Source organism: Daldinia decipiens, assembly GCF_022478715.1.
Source record: "Daldinia decipiens strain CBS 113046 unplaced genomic scaffold F4813scaffold_58, whole genome shotgun sequence".
In the NCBI taxonomy this organism is placed as follows: Eukaryota; Fungi; Ascomycota; class Sordariomycetes; order Xylariales; family Hypoxylaceae; genus Daldinia; species Daldinia decipiens.
In genome coordinates, this window is record NW_026054601.1 from 109,531 (window position 1) to 123,105 (window position 13,575).

At 47.8% G+C, this 13,575-nt stretch overlaps 3 protein-coding genes across 3 annotated transcripts; all 3 read right to left on the reverse strand.

Moving 5' to 3' along the window:
- Positions 1–471: 471 nt before the first annotated feature.
- F4813DRAFT_376715 (RlpA-like double-psi beta-barrel-protein domain-containing protein-containing protein) lies at positions 472–2,158 on the reverse strand. Its single transcript, XM_049245156.1, has 2 exons — positions 608–2,158; positions 472–537 (listed from the first exon to the last, which is right to left on the reverse strand). The coding sequence occupies exon 1, from the start codon at positions 1,504–1,506 to the stop codon at positions 691–693; it is 816 nt and encodes a 271-aa protein (XP_049094819.1). The 5' UTR covers positions 1,507–2,158; the 3' UTR covers positions 472–537; positions 608–690.
- F4813DRAFT_376719 (uncharacterized protein) lies at positions 2,159–4,870 on the reverse strand. Its single transcript, XM_049245157.1, has 4 exons — positions 4,066–4,870; positions 3,905–4,014; positions 2,945–3,837; positions 2,159–2,872 (listed from the first exon to the last, which is right to left on the reverse strand). The coding sequence occupies exons 1-4, from the start codon at positions 4,222–4,224 to the stop codon at positions 2,418–2,420; spliced, it is 1,617 nt and encodes a 538-aa protein (XP_049094820.1). The 5' UTR covers positions 4,225–4,870; the 3' UTR covers positions 2,159–2,417.
- Positions 4,871–6,561: 1,691 nt separating this feature from the next.
- On the reverse strand, positions 6,562–8,955 carry F4813DRAFT_289594 (uncharacterized protein). The gene is made up of 2 exons (XM_049240605.1): positions 8,539–8,955; positions 6,562–8,471 (listed from the first exon to the last, which is right to left on the reverse strand). The coding sequence occupies exons 1-2, from the start codon at positions 8,857–8,859 to the stop codon at positions 6,675–6,677; spliced, it is 2,118 nt and encodes a 705-aa protein (XP_049094821.1). The 5' UTR covers positions 8,860–8,955; the 3' UTR covers positions 6,562–6,674.
- Between the last annotated feature and the right edge of the window lie 4,620 nt (positions 8,956–13,575).

A 13,575-nucleotide genomic window follows, 5' to 3' on the forward strand; every position in this document is an offset into this window, starting at 1 on the left:
TGACGGCATTCTGCTTGTATAAACGCGTGCTTCCTCTAGTGGCTAACTTATCGGTAAGTAGATATTATGTACATGTACACATGATGAACTGACTTTGGTGGGTATATCAAATGAGAAGCATCATTAGTTTTCCTTAATATGGTCTTAGTGCTATACCCGACACCTCGGAATGCTACGGTAGGCGAACTTTTTAGTGGAGCGGTGATTACCGGAGGCAAAGATGGCTAAATAGTCGTATACCTACACGATGAAAATCAATACTTGGCGGACAATCATCACTCGCCACTTCAACTCTTGACTGCGGAGACATCTCCGTACCTAATACTAGCCGGCCAAGAATTGCCACTACATCTAAAGCCGATAGAGGGGTGACGCCTTGACGGGCTCACCGTGGCTTAGCCGCAACCCCGGCTTCTAATTTAGAAAATCCATGAATCAATTCATATCAATTGATTTCTTGTCAAGTTAAACTAGTCACTGTAGCGCATTGTGCTTAGAGATGTCAAATATTCTTAGCTGGGCTTGAATCGTAATTTAGTCAGTCGCTCGTACACTCTTCAACATATCCCGAAATCATAGCGGAAGGGGTATACTAAACCACCGTTAGCCGAACTCCGTATGCAAATGACGCCCCTAAAACAGAACACAATATGCCTTTCATCACTCATATTCGGATCTCATACGGGCTCTTCAGCTCAGCCATGCCCAGTTGCCAACCACCCTTCCGGTGTCCAGCAGTGCTAGCTGCTCAAACACGGCAGTACTTAAATCCAGATCTGTAGCCGCACAACCGACACATCGGTCCACCACCGTGACGTCCACGCTCCGGTTCCCCACGCCGGCTTCGACAAAGTCTCTCGTAACTCTGATCTTCATCCCACAAAGCGGATTCGCGTTCGGATCAGACCCTTGGCTCGCGGCATCGAAGATAATGTGAGACACGGAGACGATATTCTCGCCGCTGTTCGACTGTATGCCGCACGCACCCAGAGAAGGTTCGTAGTATGTTAAGTCGCCAGTGAACACGCTCTTGTTGCTCGGCAGAGGCAAGTGTTGCGTCTTGGACGAGCGGCGTGATAAACCAACACCAAGGCCGATGGCCAGCGGGGTAAGGACGAAGAGAAAGATGGCGACAGGCAGGAGGATGCAGAGAAACAGAAAGCGTCGCGAGCGTCCGAAGTAGGTTCGATGTGGTGGAACTACCAAATCTAGACGCTTGTGCAACGAAGAAACAAGCCTAGATTTTGTCGTGTTATTCTCGGCAGTTGAAGGAGCATATGTTGGGAGCGTAGACGCTCGACCAGGCTCTTCTTTGGCTTGCTCAAGGTCCGCGGTTGTTGAACGTTGAACCGAGACGGATAACGGTTCATCCAGAGCATCCCTCGAAGGAAGGATACGGCCTAACAGGGACTGTCGAGGTTTAGGAGGGTGAGTTATCGTCTCCCATTCTGGAAGTTGATAGATTGGCGGAAGTACAGTCGGGACATCTCCACCGCGGTCTGCCATCCTGACAAAAGCATTGATAATCTAGAACGACCTAATAATGAATGATAGACGAGTGATGTGGTCGTGATGCCAAAACGATGGTTTAGCGAAGGCTATCGCAGACTCTCTTTATCATTCTGTTAAGGAATCGAAAAGAATTGTATTCGGGTAGAAAACTAAAGAAGCAGGCCGAAGACGATTATAGATGAGGGCATCTTCATCCTCTGGACTAGACGCATTGAGGGGATATCGGATTTGGTGATGTGTTAATTTCAAGCTCGCAGGAGTAGATGATAGCACGGAAAATGATGCGATCTAAGGAAGAAGAGGAAGAAAAGAAGAAAGAAAAAAACAAGATGACTTCGAGTAACGTGAAGTCGAAAACAAGCTTTTGTTTCCTTTTTCTTGACCGTTTCTCGTTTTTCGGCGGGGTTGGAGGTTGGGGGTTGGTAGAAGGCGGCAAGGATGCGGGGAATTGACAGGGCACCCACCTTGTCACAAGTACCGAGAAGAAAAGGTAGGTAGGTACGAATGCAGGGGTGTTCAGTGTACCTGTGTAAGCCTGTAGTCTGAGGTAGCCTGTAGCCTGTAGCCTGTAGCCTGTAAGCCTGTAAGCCTATAACCTAAGGGGTAGGTATTTGAATCTTTAAAGCAAGGGGCACTTCAATTCTCCATTTATCTCAATACAACATCTTTGCATTGTTTGACCTAGATCGGATTCCAGTATACAGATACATTAATCCGCATATTTTCTTCGTTTGTATAAATTAAAGGCTCTCAAGTCTTAGCTATAGAAACGGATATCAATAGGAGCAATAACAAGTACAGCTAAAAGTATAACTCAGCAAAATAATCAAGACTAATACCCCCAACCCAAGATCACTAACCTACATTATTACAACTACCTACAAGGTATAACACATCTTTTAACCCTAAGACAGCCGAATCCATAACCCGTCGGTATTTGCTGGCCCACCTTCTGGCCTCGACATCGACTCCAGAGAAGGGTTCGAAGTTCTAATTAAACTGCGCGACTTCGGTGTATGTCGTTCGGGCAAGATGCTATGGCGGGAATCATTCGTCATAGGCTGTTGCGTACCTGGTGTTCCCGAGGCAGAGGAATAAGGGCTACCGCTGAGCAGTGGCGTGGCCACCATCCCACCAGAGTTCACGCTTTCCCCCCAAGGCAACTGGTCTTCTAAGCCAACTTGCGATGGAAAGCTGGCCGCACTTGCTTCTACCGACCTATAGTGCATCGGCTTATATTTTTCTGGAGTCGACTGAGGCACCATGTTGTACCTAGATGAACCGAGGTATTCGACGGTGCCAGCTTGCGACGGCATCTCTTCGTCGCTATGCTTACGGTTGTTGTGGTTTGTGCATTTCTCTAAAGGCAGAGAAACCAAGTAAGCATGAGCCAAGAAGACGACATACAAGATGAAGAGGAAAGATAACATACCACTTATAATCTGAGCGAAGCTAAAAACGATCAACACGCTAGAAATTATAGGAACTAGCTGGCCGAAGCTTTTGGCGTCGTTTTCTGGGTTCTGGTTGTTTTGTGGGTTAATCCATCCTGACCTATCAACCCATTTTCGAAGTTCGAATATATAGCGTGTCGATATGCCGGTAACAACATAGCTCAAGATTACGCCAGCCAGAAGGTAGATCGTGGATACCCACTGCGAGATCTTCCTTGCGGCCGTTCCGAGGCTACCGCACTTTCGAAATTGATTGCCGACGTGACCTCTCCAGCCGGGTCTACTTTTGCTACGTCGAATTAACCTAACCAACTCGGCAACTATAGCGGCCCCGTAGAAGAGAAGGGTGAGGATGTATAAATTCCAGCCTTGGATTTTGTTGCGTGGTGTCGACTGAGCAATATTGTCCTTGAAGAAGGCATGGACATTCAAAGTAGTCTCCTTTACTGTATCCAAGGTCGTATGAGATCCGCCCTGGAAGCAAGCAGCTGGGAGAAAGATGGAGCTATCAGTCGCATTGGCGTCCGGTATTCCAGTGGGAAATAGCATTTCCATGTCTGCATTCTGGTTGGTCATGAGCAATCCCGTGACTGCGAAAACAGCTGTTATCGAGATGACGCGAAGGGCGGCCAGCCATGGAAACTTCCAATAGTTTCGGACGATGGTGACCGATATCAGGTGCGTGGCGCAGGTGAGAAGCATCATATTCGCAACGATGTTATAGTGATAGGCCGAGATCGTACAGCCTCTCCAGTACCGAAGTGTGAGCGCGTACGCAGCTCCCGTGAAGACCTGCTGATCACTACAAGCCAGGACCAGAGTTTCCAAGATATCAGAGAAACTTGTAAAATGCTGTCTCTCCTTCTTCTGTCTAGGAAAGAGGTATGTTAACTAAATCATAAAACCCCTCAAGTCACAGAAGCCTGTGTTTCTCTTACTTTTCATTATAGGTCGTCTTCCAGTGGAACCTCTTTGCTAATTTCCAAATAATCGACACGGTGCCGGTGATTATCGCAAATGAGGTAACGGCAACAAAAACAGCAAGAATCTATATTCGCATAAGCTTCCGCGTATCGCAAGGGCTTGGTACAGAACGCACTCCTATGCCAGCAATATCCGGATCTCCAGGAAATTGTCCTTTAGTATAGCTCCCGATCCTTGTAATCGATGTTTCGCCCATAGTGGTGTTTCCAATAGAACAATCTAAGGTGATGTTGTAGTCTGCCTTGCAGTCAACAACTGAAATATATGAACCCATTGTGTCTAGAAAATGATATGGCGGCGGCCGATTATACGAAAGGAGTTGGTTTGAGCGATGCGTTATGGAAGCATACTCATTTTTGATATGATATGCACCAACTATATACGGTAGCTATTTTGAAACCAACCATTCTCAGCTAGGGGGGATCCGTCACAATAAGGTGCAGAAGGCCTATCCTGTGTCAGCTTATCAGAACGAGGCGGTACTTCTATCTAGGGACCACGCACGACATTGTATGCCGTGTAATGTCCTCTCAAAGCCTCGTGCTGGGGAACCAATTTACTGCAATATTTACGCTAGCGGGCTCCGATGCTACATGGGTATGCAATGGTAGTTCTTCAAGTTAGAAGCTGACTATATTCTTCTCTTGGTTGACGAGACTGATAATGACGATATAGCTACCTAGAAAAGGAGCAAAGGGGGTTGTATTATATCATCAGCGCTTAAGAGTATGTGAGGCTATGTAGGGGAACTAATCCGTCCCTTGCGGCAAAGTAATAGCCGACTTAATTATTCAAGATAAGACGACTATTCGACCAGCTTACTATACCTACCTACCTAAGGTATCAATAGAAGCATTATGCACTTGTTGCGGGTGCATGTCGGCATGAAACAGCCAAAAGCCATATGCTACCAACAGCACGCATGGTCTAAATATGGAACAAGGCTATGCTGCACACCCAAAGAGGATCATCCTATGCCCCCGCGTTGCCGGGATTTTCTACTATGTATGTGACATGTACACGTTTAGATGCGTCCGGATGGCTGCCGATATTATGTGGGAGATAGTAGAATATTATCAAGGATGGAGAATGCCCCTGATGGGGTCGAGACACCTATGACTCGCGGAAGCATACCCGGATCCAATGAGTTGAAACCAACCAGTCCATCGTATCATTCATCCTATGGTTGTTACCGTTCTGCGACCCGATGTGGAAAACATTCCGTCGCTAAATATGTTGGACCGGGCTTGATTCCAAATTCCGGCGTTGAACCCGAATTCGGTATCATTTAATGGATGTTGGGGGTTAGAATAAGAGAACTAACCGGTCCGAGTGAAGCTGGGACGGACCGAAGCAAGCTGAATTTCTTTTTTTGCGACATATACAATCATTGTTAGTGGGCGGTGCAAGAGAGTACATATGGTATGGTAAGAGAAAGATATATCCTAAAACCAGCCAATAGCTCAAATAAATACCAATAGTAAGGGGGTTCGAAAGACATCGGCCTTTATATAAGGAATTCGGTGATTTTGTATTGGCTCTGGCTAATTAGTTCTGTACCGCTACAATGAGAGGCCATTCTAGTTCAAGCCTCATAAGCACAAATAGAGACACAAGTAGCGAGAAGAATTGGGATAATAGAAACTGAGTTGGCAAGTGTGCTTCTTCGCACCTTAATTGCTAATCCGCCAAATACATGGACGGACGGCAACTCCTCCATAAGGGGGAGTATCCAACTACCACTAGAACTGATTAAAGGCATTACAATACAATCGAGTACGTCAAAAGAGAAAAAAGGGGGAAGAATAGGTAAACCCAACCAGCACGCCCATCCCATATCTAATGCACTCCCTTTTCACCCGATGGCCAACATCACAACCCCGTGCCGAGCTCAGGGCACTTGAAACTTTCTCCTCATAACCGCTCCCACGCACCGACATTATCCAGGAGACCAAGACGGAGAGAAAACAACAGCAAAGAATCCAGTCTCCTTTTATCAACTGCCGTGCCCGCCGCCGCCGCCGTATTGTGCTTGCTATAGCCTCCTCAACTCCGCGCTAAGCCAAAATGTCAAAACTCGGATCCCTCTCCATACCGTCTACCCGCCTAGGCGACAAGTATATACACACGTAAACGCAGGGGGACGGCGATTCCCTGGAGGGCCGCCCACCTCCCCTAGCTCGTCCTACAAAGCAAGAAAAAGGTTTGTTTCTAAACGCCAGAACCGCGCCTTGGCGACGAGAATCGAAATGATTAAAAGCGAGGCGCTGCCTCTAGGTCGCCGGGACGCCTTGTAGATACCCTATCGGGAACCGTATTTACAAGTAACGACAGCCGCACCATCTACTGGAGCGGTATGGTTCACTAGGGGGCCGTGGGCGCGTATAACCGAAACTTAACACCCCCGTGGTAAAACGCCGTATTCGTATGCAGTTCGGGTATAAGTTCGCCACGGTGCTAATACCCCTCGATGAACCCAGGAGGTGGGCAATTACCATAGCTACGCCGAGCCGGAGAACGAGCTGGTGACGAATACGTAGTTCTATTGAACCAGTGGAATAAATGCAATTCGAAACGAAGTAATAATGTATGTACGGCTTATGTACGGGTCAAATAATAAGCGAAGAATATCGTGTTGGAAACAACAGCGCAAAAAGCGACTAGAAGCGCAACTTGGCTAGGCTAAGGGGCTTAGGCAGATTCGATCACCTCGGACGAAGGGAATCACTGAGGGTAGACCATGTTGAAGTCGAACTCGTCCACATGCGGTACCTCGTGGTAAGCTGTCATAGGAGTGACGGTCGCAGACGACGAAAGCGCCGAGCTATATTGGTTCATATGGTCCTGGGGAGTTATCGCCGAAAGATCCGAGTTGAAGTTTGGCGACATGGTGGCGGGCGATATGCCATTATTGAAGTTGAAGTCGGCGGACGAGAGCGGCATCCCGTTCATGTAGCCGACGTCGGTGTTGACGACTAGATTGCCATAGTTTACTTCGAACACATCGTGGTTTGCTACCTTGTGCGGCATGTTGAAATCGGCAGGATACGATTCCATACCTCCGGCTTCAACATCCACAACAGGGTGGGCCATGTCTTCGTCGGCGTCGTCGTCGTCGTCCTGCTCGTATTTGCTCACCCAGATCTCTTTCATCCAGTTCTTCAGCTCGCTCATAGGAGGCCAATCGCCACCGCCCTTACCTCCGCGCTTGTCCTCGTCGCCGCGGCTGTTACCGTTGCCCTTGTTTTTCTGCCGCGACGGCTTCTCTTTGAAGTGAGTGCGGCGGAGATGCGCGGCCGCGTTGTAATATGCACCATACTTCTTCTGCGCCTTGCAGGCCTTGCACTTACTAAGAGGATTGACAGCTGGTATACCTATCGGGAGGCCATGCGCAACCGGATCGACACATATCCATTTCTTAACAGTAGCTTGGTGTTTGGCATCCCTATGACGGCGAAGCTCATGCTCGCCACGGAATCCGTCTTTATGCTCGTCACATTGGTCGCAATAGACTTTGGGCTGCTTCGGCCGCACGTATTTGGTCTTCGCGATGGCTGTCTTGCCATCCTTCTTAGCACTAGCCTGTGATTCTGCTGGATCCTGCTCCGTGCTGGGTTTGGGCTTCAACGGTGCGTTTAAAGCACGCTGGCACTGCTGCTTCAGCGTATCTTTAGCCCGGGCCTTGAGGGATGAGCTTGACCGAGTACTGGCCATGCTTGCACTGGATACCGATCGTTCCATATCCGACGCCAGGAACGCGTCGGTAGGTGCCGAAGGGGCATATTGATGGGCGAATGGAGGGGCGAGGCTCGACCCTACAGCAATAAGAGCGTCTTCGCTGCAATAAGGTCTCTTCCCTAGCGGCGAATTATCGCCGCTGCTGTTATTCTGTTGAGAAGCTTCGTGATAATGTACTTCGCCGCCTTGAGACATCTGCGATCCGAGGCTCATCATCCGTACGCCGCCGGACACAGACTGGTTATCGAACAAACTATTCTGTCGGGTCATTGGCGCAGTATCATACGTAGGCGCTGTAGTCATCGAACCGCAGACTGACACATTAGTAATATTGAATTGGGGCACGTCAACATCTTGGTTCTGCGATGGCACGGATGAACCAAAAGATTCTACGGTAGGGGGAGTTTCTTCATGGTACGGGTGCTGTGCAAAATAGACTTCGGGGTCAAGCATCACGCCAGTCATAGGCCCTAACTCGGAGAGGGTAGGCATGTCATGTCGATGTCTTGACGACTGAGACGGCCGCATAGACTGCGAGTGGACAAGGGCATATGATGATATAGGTTCGTCTCTATCTACGAAGTCCGTCGTGCTAGCACTTCTCATCTGCATACCGCCGTTGTGAATCCGTGTTTGGGGGGATATCGGAACATTGCCAGTGAAGGGGCCAGCAGATTGTGTGGACATATTCGAACCGACGCGGTCCATCCTCTGCGATGTTGGTGTTTGTTGAGACATGGTTCTGGCACGCTTGATAGTGTGGACGTTACTGCTGTGCCGATTCTAATAAACGCCCGTCAGTATGGAGCTGACCAGTCACACACGAGGACGTGGTCAGAAGTGATCTTACAGATTGTCGTGCAACACCTTCATGACGATTATGCACATGGATACCATTGCTGCGAGGAACTGTATTACTTCTCGACATGCCATCTTGATGGAAGGGTGTGGCAGGGGCGGCAGGCGTGGCAGTACTCGACAGTTGAAACTCATTATGAACAGCAGAAGCATCAGATACGCTCGGGCTCGAGGATTGTGTTATTTGCGATTGATAAACAGAATTCTGTAGCTGCGATATTTCTTGCTGCGCTCTGCGAAGATCCTCGTCCTTATTCCTCAGCAGAGCCCGGAGCTTCTTAATCTCAAGATCCGGATTTGAGCAATGACTCATGATGCTAAGATCCGGTTCGCACGAAGAGTGGTCAATGATGGTGTGTAAATTCAACGATGCTGAAAGGAAGGCAATAGACGAGGCGAAATTAACCGTCTAGAACGCTTCACTCTTCCTTCTCCCCCTTTCACACTAATACAAACAGCCTCGCTGGGTAGACCCTCGACGAGAGAAAGCCCAACAAGGATGATTGATGCTATGTTTGTCTCGTCGACACAAGATCTATCAGGCGAGAACAATACCTATTGACGGACTGAAATCCGATCTGGGAAAAGTATGGGGAAAAAGGAAGGGCGAAACACAGACTCGGATACCCAAAGACCAGAAAACCAAAAGGACGTTGCTTAATTATGTACCAGTCAGTCAAGACGAGGCTTTGGACCATGCGCTGCAGCGGGTCTGTAATCCTCGCCCGCTCTTCTCCCACGCACGATACGCTTGCCCAATCTGCATGTACCGGTATGTAGGTATGTAGATTTGTAGGTATTTAATTTACGAGGATCCCGCGGGCTTAGATCGACTCTTGGCCTTGCAACCTGGCCGGGTTTGGCTCCAAACCCTTGCAACGTTGAATGGATGCCAAACAAGCTAGCGTCCCAGGAACTTGTGTGATTTGACAGGGCGCTTGGGGACGAGCGATGTCAGTCGATACTAGCCCGCTGGGGAGGGATTTCCGGAGGGTATGATGGACCGTCATGGCCTGTCAGACCTGTGTATTCTGCTGCAAGAGATGCCCACTTGGACTTTGATCTTGGACTTTTCAAGACGTGCTGACAGGGCCGATGGGAAACTTGCACCATCCGGATCGTCTCGTTCTGCAGAATACGACAGCGCCTGGCTAACTAACTAACATGTACGTACAAGCTGCAAGTACTGACGGTCTTGATGTGATGTAACCTTGCAAAATGCAGAGCGAGTTCAACGCTGGAACCTCTGCTACGGGATCTTACAGGTCAGTTTTGCCAGTACCCTTACAAGGGGGGCCCCTCGCCCGAGTGACGCAGTCAGCCAATTCAGCGATCGACCATTTTTACTATTACATATTGCACCCAACACGGTTGTTTCTGCAAACTCATCAGGGCGACAGACGGGAGTCTGGTGTTAAAGAAACACGTAGACAGGGTACTGTAAGCAGCAGTGTATGACATGTTACCGAGCCATGCTACCGTAACTAACACATGTGATTGCAATTTACTAAGAATTATCGGAATCCAAAAGGATCATAGTAGGTGAAGCGGGTAGTTAGTGTAGATAGCGTTTGGCTTAGATGCGTCGTCTAACGAGTAGCTAAGATTGTAGCGCCGCTGTCAGTTCCAATTTTTGTAATGACGAGTTGTCGAATTCGGTATTGGAGAGGGGACTAAGGTCCACTTGGATCTCTATGTAGATGATAATAAATAGCAGAGGGGCTAAGACTAGGTCCAGCTAAGAGCCTAAGACGATGGAGGAAATGTGAATCCCATCTCTCAAGGCATTGGCAAATCCTCGGAGCCCGATGGTCCTCATAGTAGTGTAAGTAAGGCCTGACTGCATAGGTAGGGGTAGGAGAATAAGTTGTTGCAATTTTGCATATTCCGTAGAATGTCGACAATGTGAAAAATATCGATTCTCTGAGTGTTCTCTCTGAGCTTCGGGCTCCTTTCCGGATCTTTCTCGTTTCGCTGTAAAGCCACGCATGCACACACCTGGTCATGCATGTTTCCCTTATCCGTTCTCTGCTCATCGTCATCCAAAACGTGGGGTTGCATACAGAGATGGGTAGAGAATAATTCATACCTACTAGTACATATATTAAGTACTACCCAAGTCGGTACCCAGGTATGGAGAACTGGGAGATAGAATCTCGCCGGTTGCATCTTGCATTTCGATAGGATCGACTTATCGGGTCGGTCGTGCGTAAGCTGTGTACATATCCGTATGTGGTAGAGTGCTGTATACGGATTACATACAAAACATGTAGTACCTAGGTAGTATGAGTATGTATGTATGTACGAATAGAACGGCCGCTCCTTTCGCTTAAAGGAATCTTGCTTATTGAGGTCCACTTGAAAGTCATTCATCTCTCTTTTCCCCGTGCTGCGCTTATGGGCGCCGGGGGAAAAAAGAAATGCCAAAGATGGACCACGCACCGGTCTGCAAGGGAGAACCTCGTGCCCACCGTCCAAGGAGTCAAGGACAGATGCATGCAATAGCTTGCATATCCTAGTTGCCAATGTTTGCCTTGTTTTCGACGAATTTGGTATTCATTGGGTCTCGATGAGTCAAGTGGATTTCTTGAGAGTGAGGCGACCATCCCCGCGACCCTTTTGAGTGGCTGATGATTCTCTAAGCGGACCAGATCCCTGGCGGCCGACGGTGGGCCGCGCACCAGGACATGTCCTGACATGTCAGAGCATGTACGTATATCGTACATTATTATATTGAAGCATTAAGATTGGATGTAATATGTAAAATACCACTAGCAACATGTTCATCGCTGGCTGTGGCTGTTGTTGCCCTACTACGAGGCTTTGCAGCATATGAAACTACTATGTATGAATGCTCTGTGATGAGAGGGAGTTATTGGATAATGGAGAGATGTGCGTCCTATTCGATTTGGTATCGGCCCAATCTTGCTCAGAGATATTCGCAGATCCATCTGGTCTTAGACGAGCGGCTGCCGGCGGATATTGTATGTATGGCACGCAAAGATGTTGAATGCCCAGTGCACACACACTTTTGTTTATTCGGCTGACCGCCCGTCTATGCATGCACGGCCATGCTTCTCATGCTTCCCATGCATAGAACAGTAGGTTGGATGTAATCGGGCAGCGAAAATAGCAGTCGGTAAGCTCTCGCAGCGCGTTCGTAGCCGCCACGTTCAAGCCCATCCGAGTTCATCCAACCCAGTAAAGTTGTTAAGGAGGTCAAGAATGATGACGTTGGTGATTCAACTAATTCTCCTCGATCCCTACTAATAGAGGAACATATCTCGATGTAAGATGGTGATTTCAGATAGGTATACTATTTTCGTCTGCTCAGTCGACATATCATATCTAATGCTCAGGGATAAGCCCTAATATTCAACCATCACGTCACCACAGCAGCTTTGTAAAATTAAATTTCAGTGGCTTGGCATTCGTTGCAATATGACTTCCGACGATGTCTAACGATGATGTATTATTGGTGCTTCAAGCCATATGCGACAAGAAATGCGTTCCGGGCATCATATCATCGTCATCCGTCGGATAACAGAACATTGCGGAATTGACGTAAGGAAGTAGGACGAGAACGTGCTTTGCTGTGATGCGGGAGATTAGATCGTGCTTCCGGTGCTTATTGCCTAGATCTCTCCAACATGTAGTGTGACATGCCTAAGAGGTTGATGCTAACCAGTGGCTTACGGATAGACGCCGGCGGTGGTAGTAGTGGGATTTGTGCGCTTACTGCTTTACTCGTGGAGTTATGGAGAGATGGAGGGGAGAACAAATTCTCTTGCTAACAAAGCCGCATCCAATGTCCGGATGTTTAGACGGCCCAGATGGTCCAGATGGTCTAAGGCTGCTATGTGGCAGTTTGTCGATCAAAGCTCTACATAGTATCACCGGCAGTTCTCCGCAAATTGACGGGTGGACCGAGAGATGTGGATCTTCAATCCGGAGCAACCCGGCGGCATGCTCGGTGACAAGGAGATAGGTACGCACTCCGCAAACCGAGCAAGAGTCCTGTTCTAGAAGGTAATAACCTGGACATATCTCGGGAATTGCTGAGAAGTGATGCTACGGGGTGGGGGTGATGATCGTCTAGAAGAGACCATCTTTACACTGAAGGGAATTATCATTATGCGAACGAAAGTCGAGACGTGTTGCGAGGATGAGAACGGATTAACGAGACAAACCTGGTCTTACCTCTAAGTGGTCTAGAGACTTTTGTCTGATTTAAATATCGGATATCAAAAATTAAAACATGCAGTGGGTAAAATGAATAAGGTGGACCTACCTACGCACATGATGTAGGTATGTACATAGGTACCTAGGTAGGAGGTAGGTACCTACGTACGATGTCTGAATGTATCCTCGTACTAAGTCGAAGGGGGGGGATACGGCACCCCCTTAGATACGGCACCCCGGATTGGTTTTAACCTTTTTAGGTATAACGCGGTACATTACAGGGAAAAAGGTAAATTATTAATATATAATTGGTTAAGAAATATCTAACTGCCATTCTAAGCATAGCTCATTTAAACCAGCCAATAAAACCAGGTCGCTAATCCTAATCGGGTTTAGCCTTGCCGCTAGCTCCTCCCTAATGCGATGAATATTTTCTATTTAAACAAAAATATTATTTGGGTCTGGGTTAACTTTAACCCGTTTTGCGGGCTTTAGCCGAACCACTAGCTATTTTAAGCTATCGCATTTAGCTTGGAGGATAGCCAATTGGTATGAGTATATATCCACACTTTTCCCCACCTTTTCAAAGATGAATCGTTTGATTGGTTCGTTAAGTTCAATTCGAAAATATTTTTATGCGACTTCAACAATATCACGTGACTTTTTAGGGATAGCCACCTAATCAAAAGGCTTATTATCGATAAGAATCTCCGAAACTGAGGCGTTTTGAGGCTCTTGTAAAATAAAACGAAATCGGAAAATTATTGTACGGAATGGGCCTTAATAATCGATTCGCGGCTTTTGATTTGTCCAGCAAATGTAGATTTTGGAATGGCCCAATTAGAAG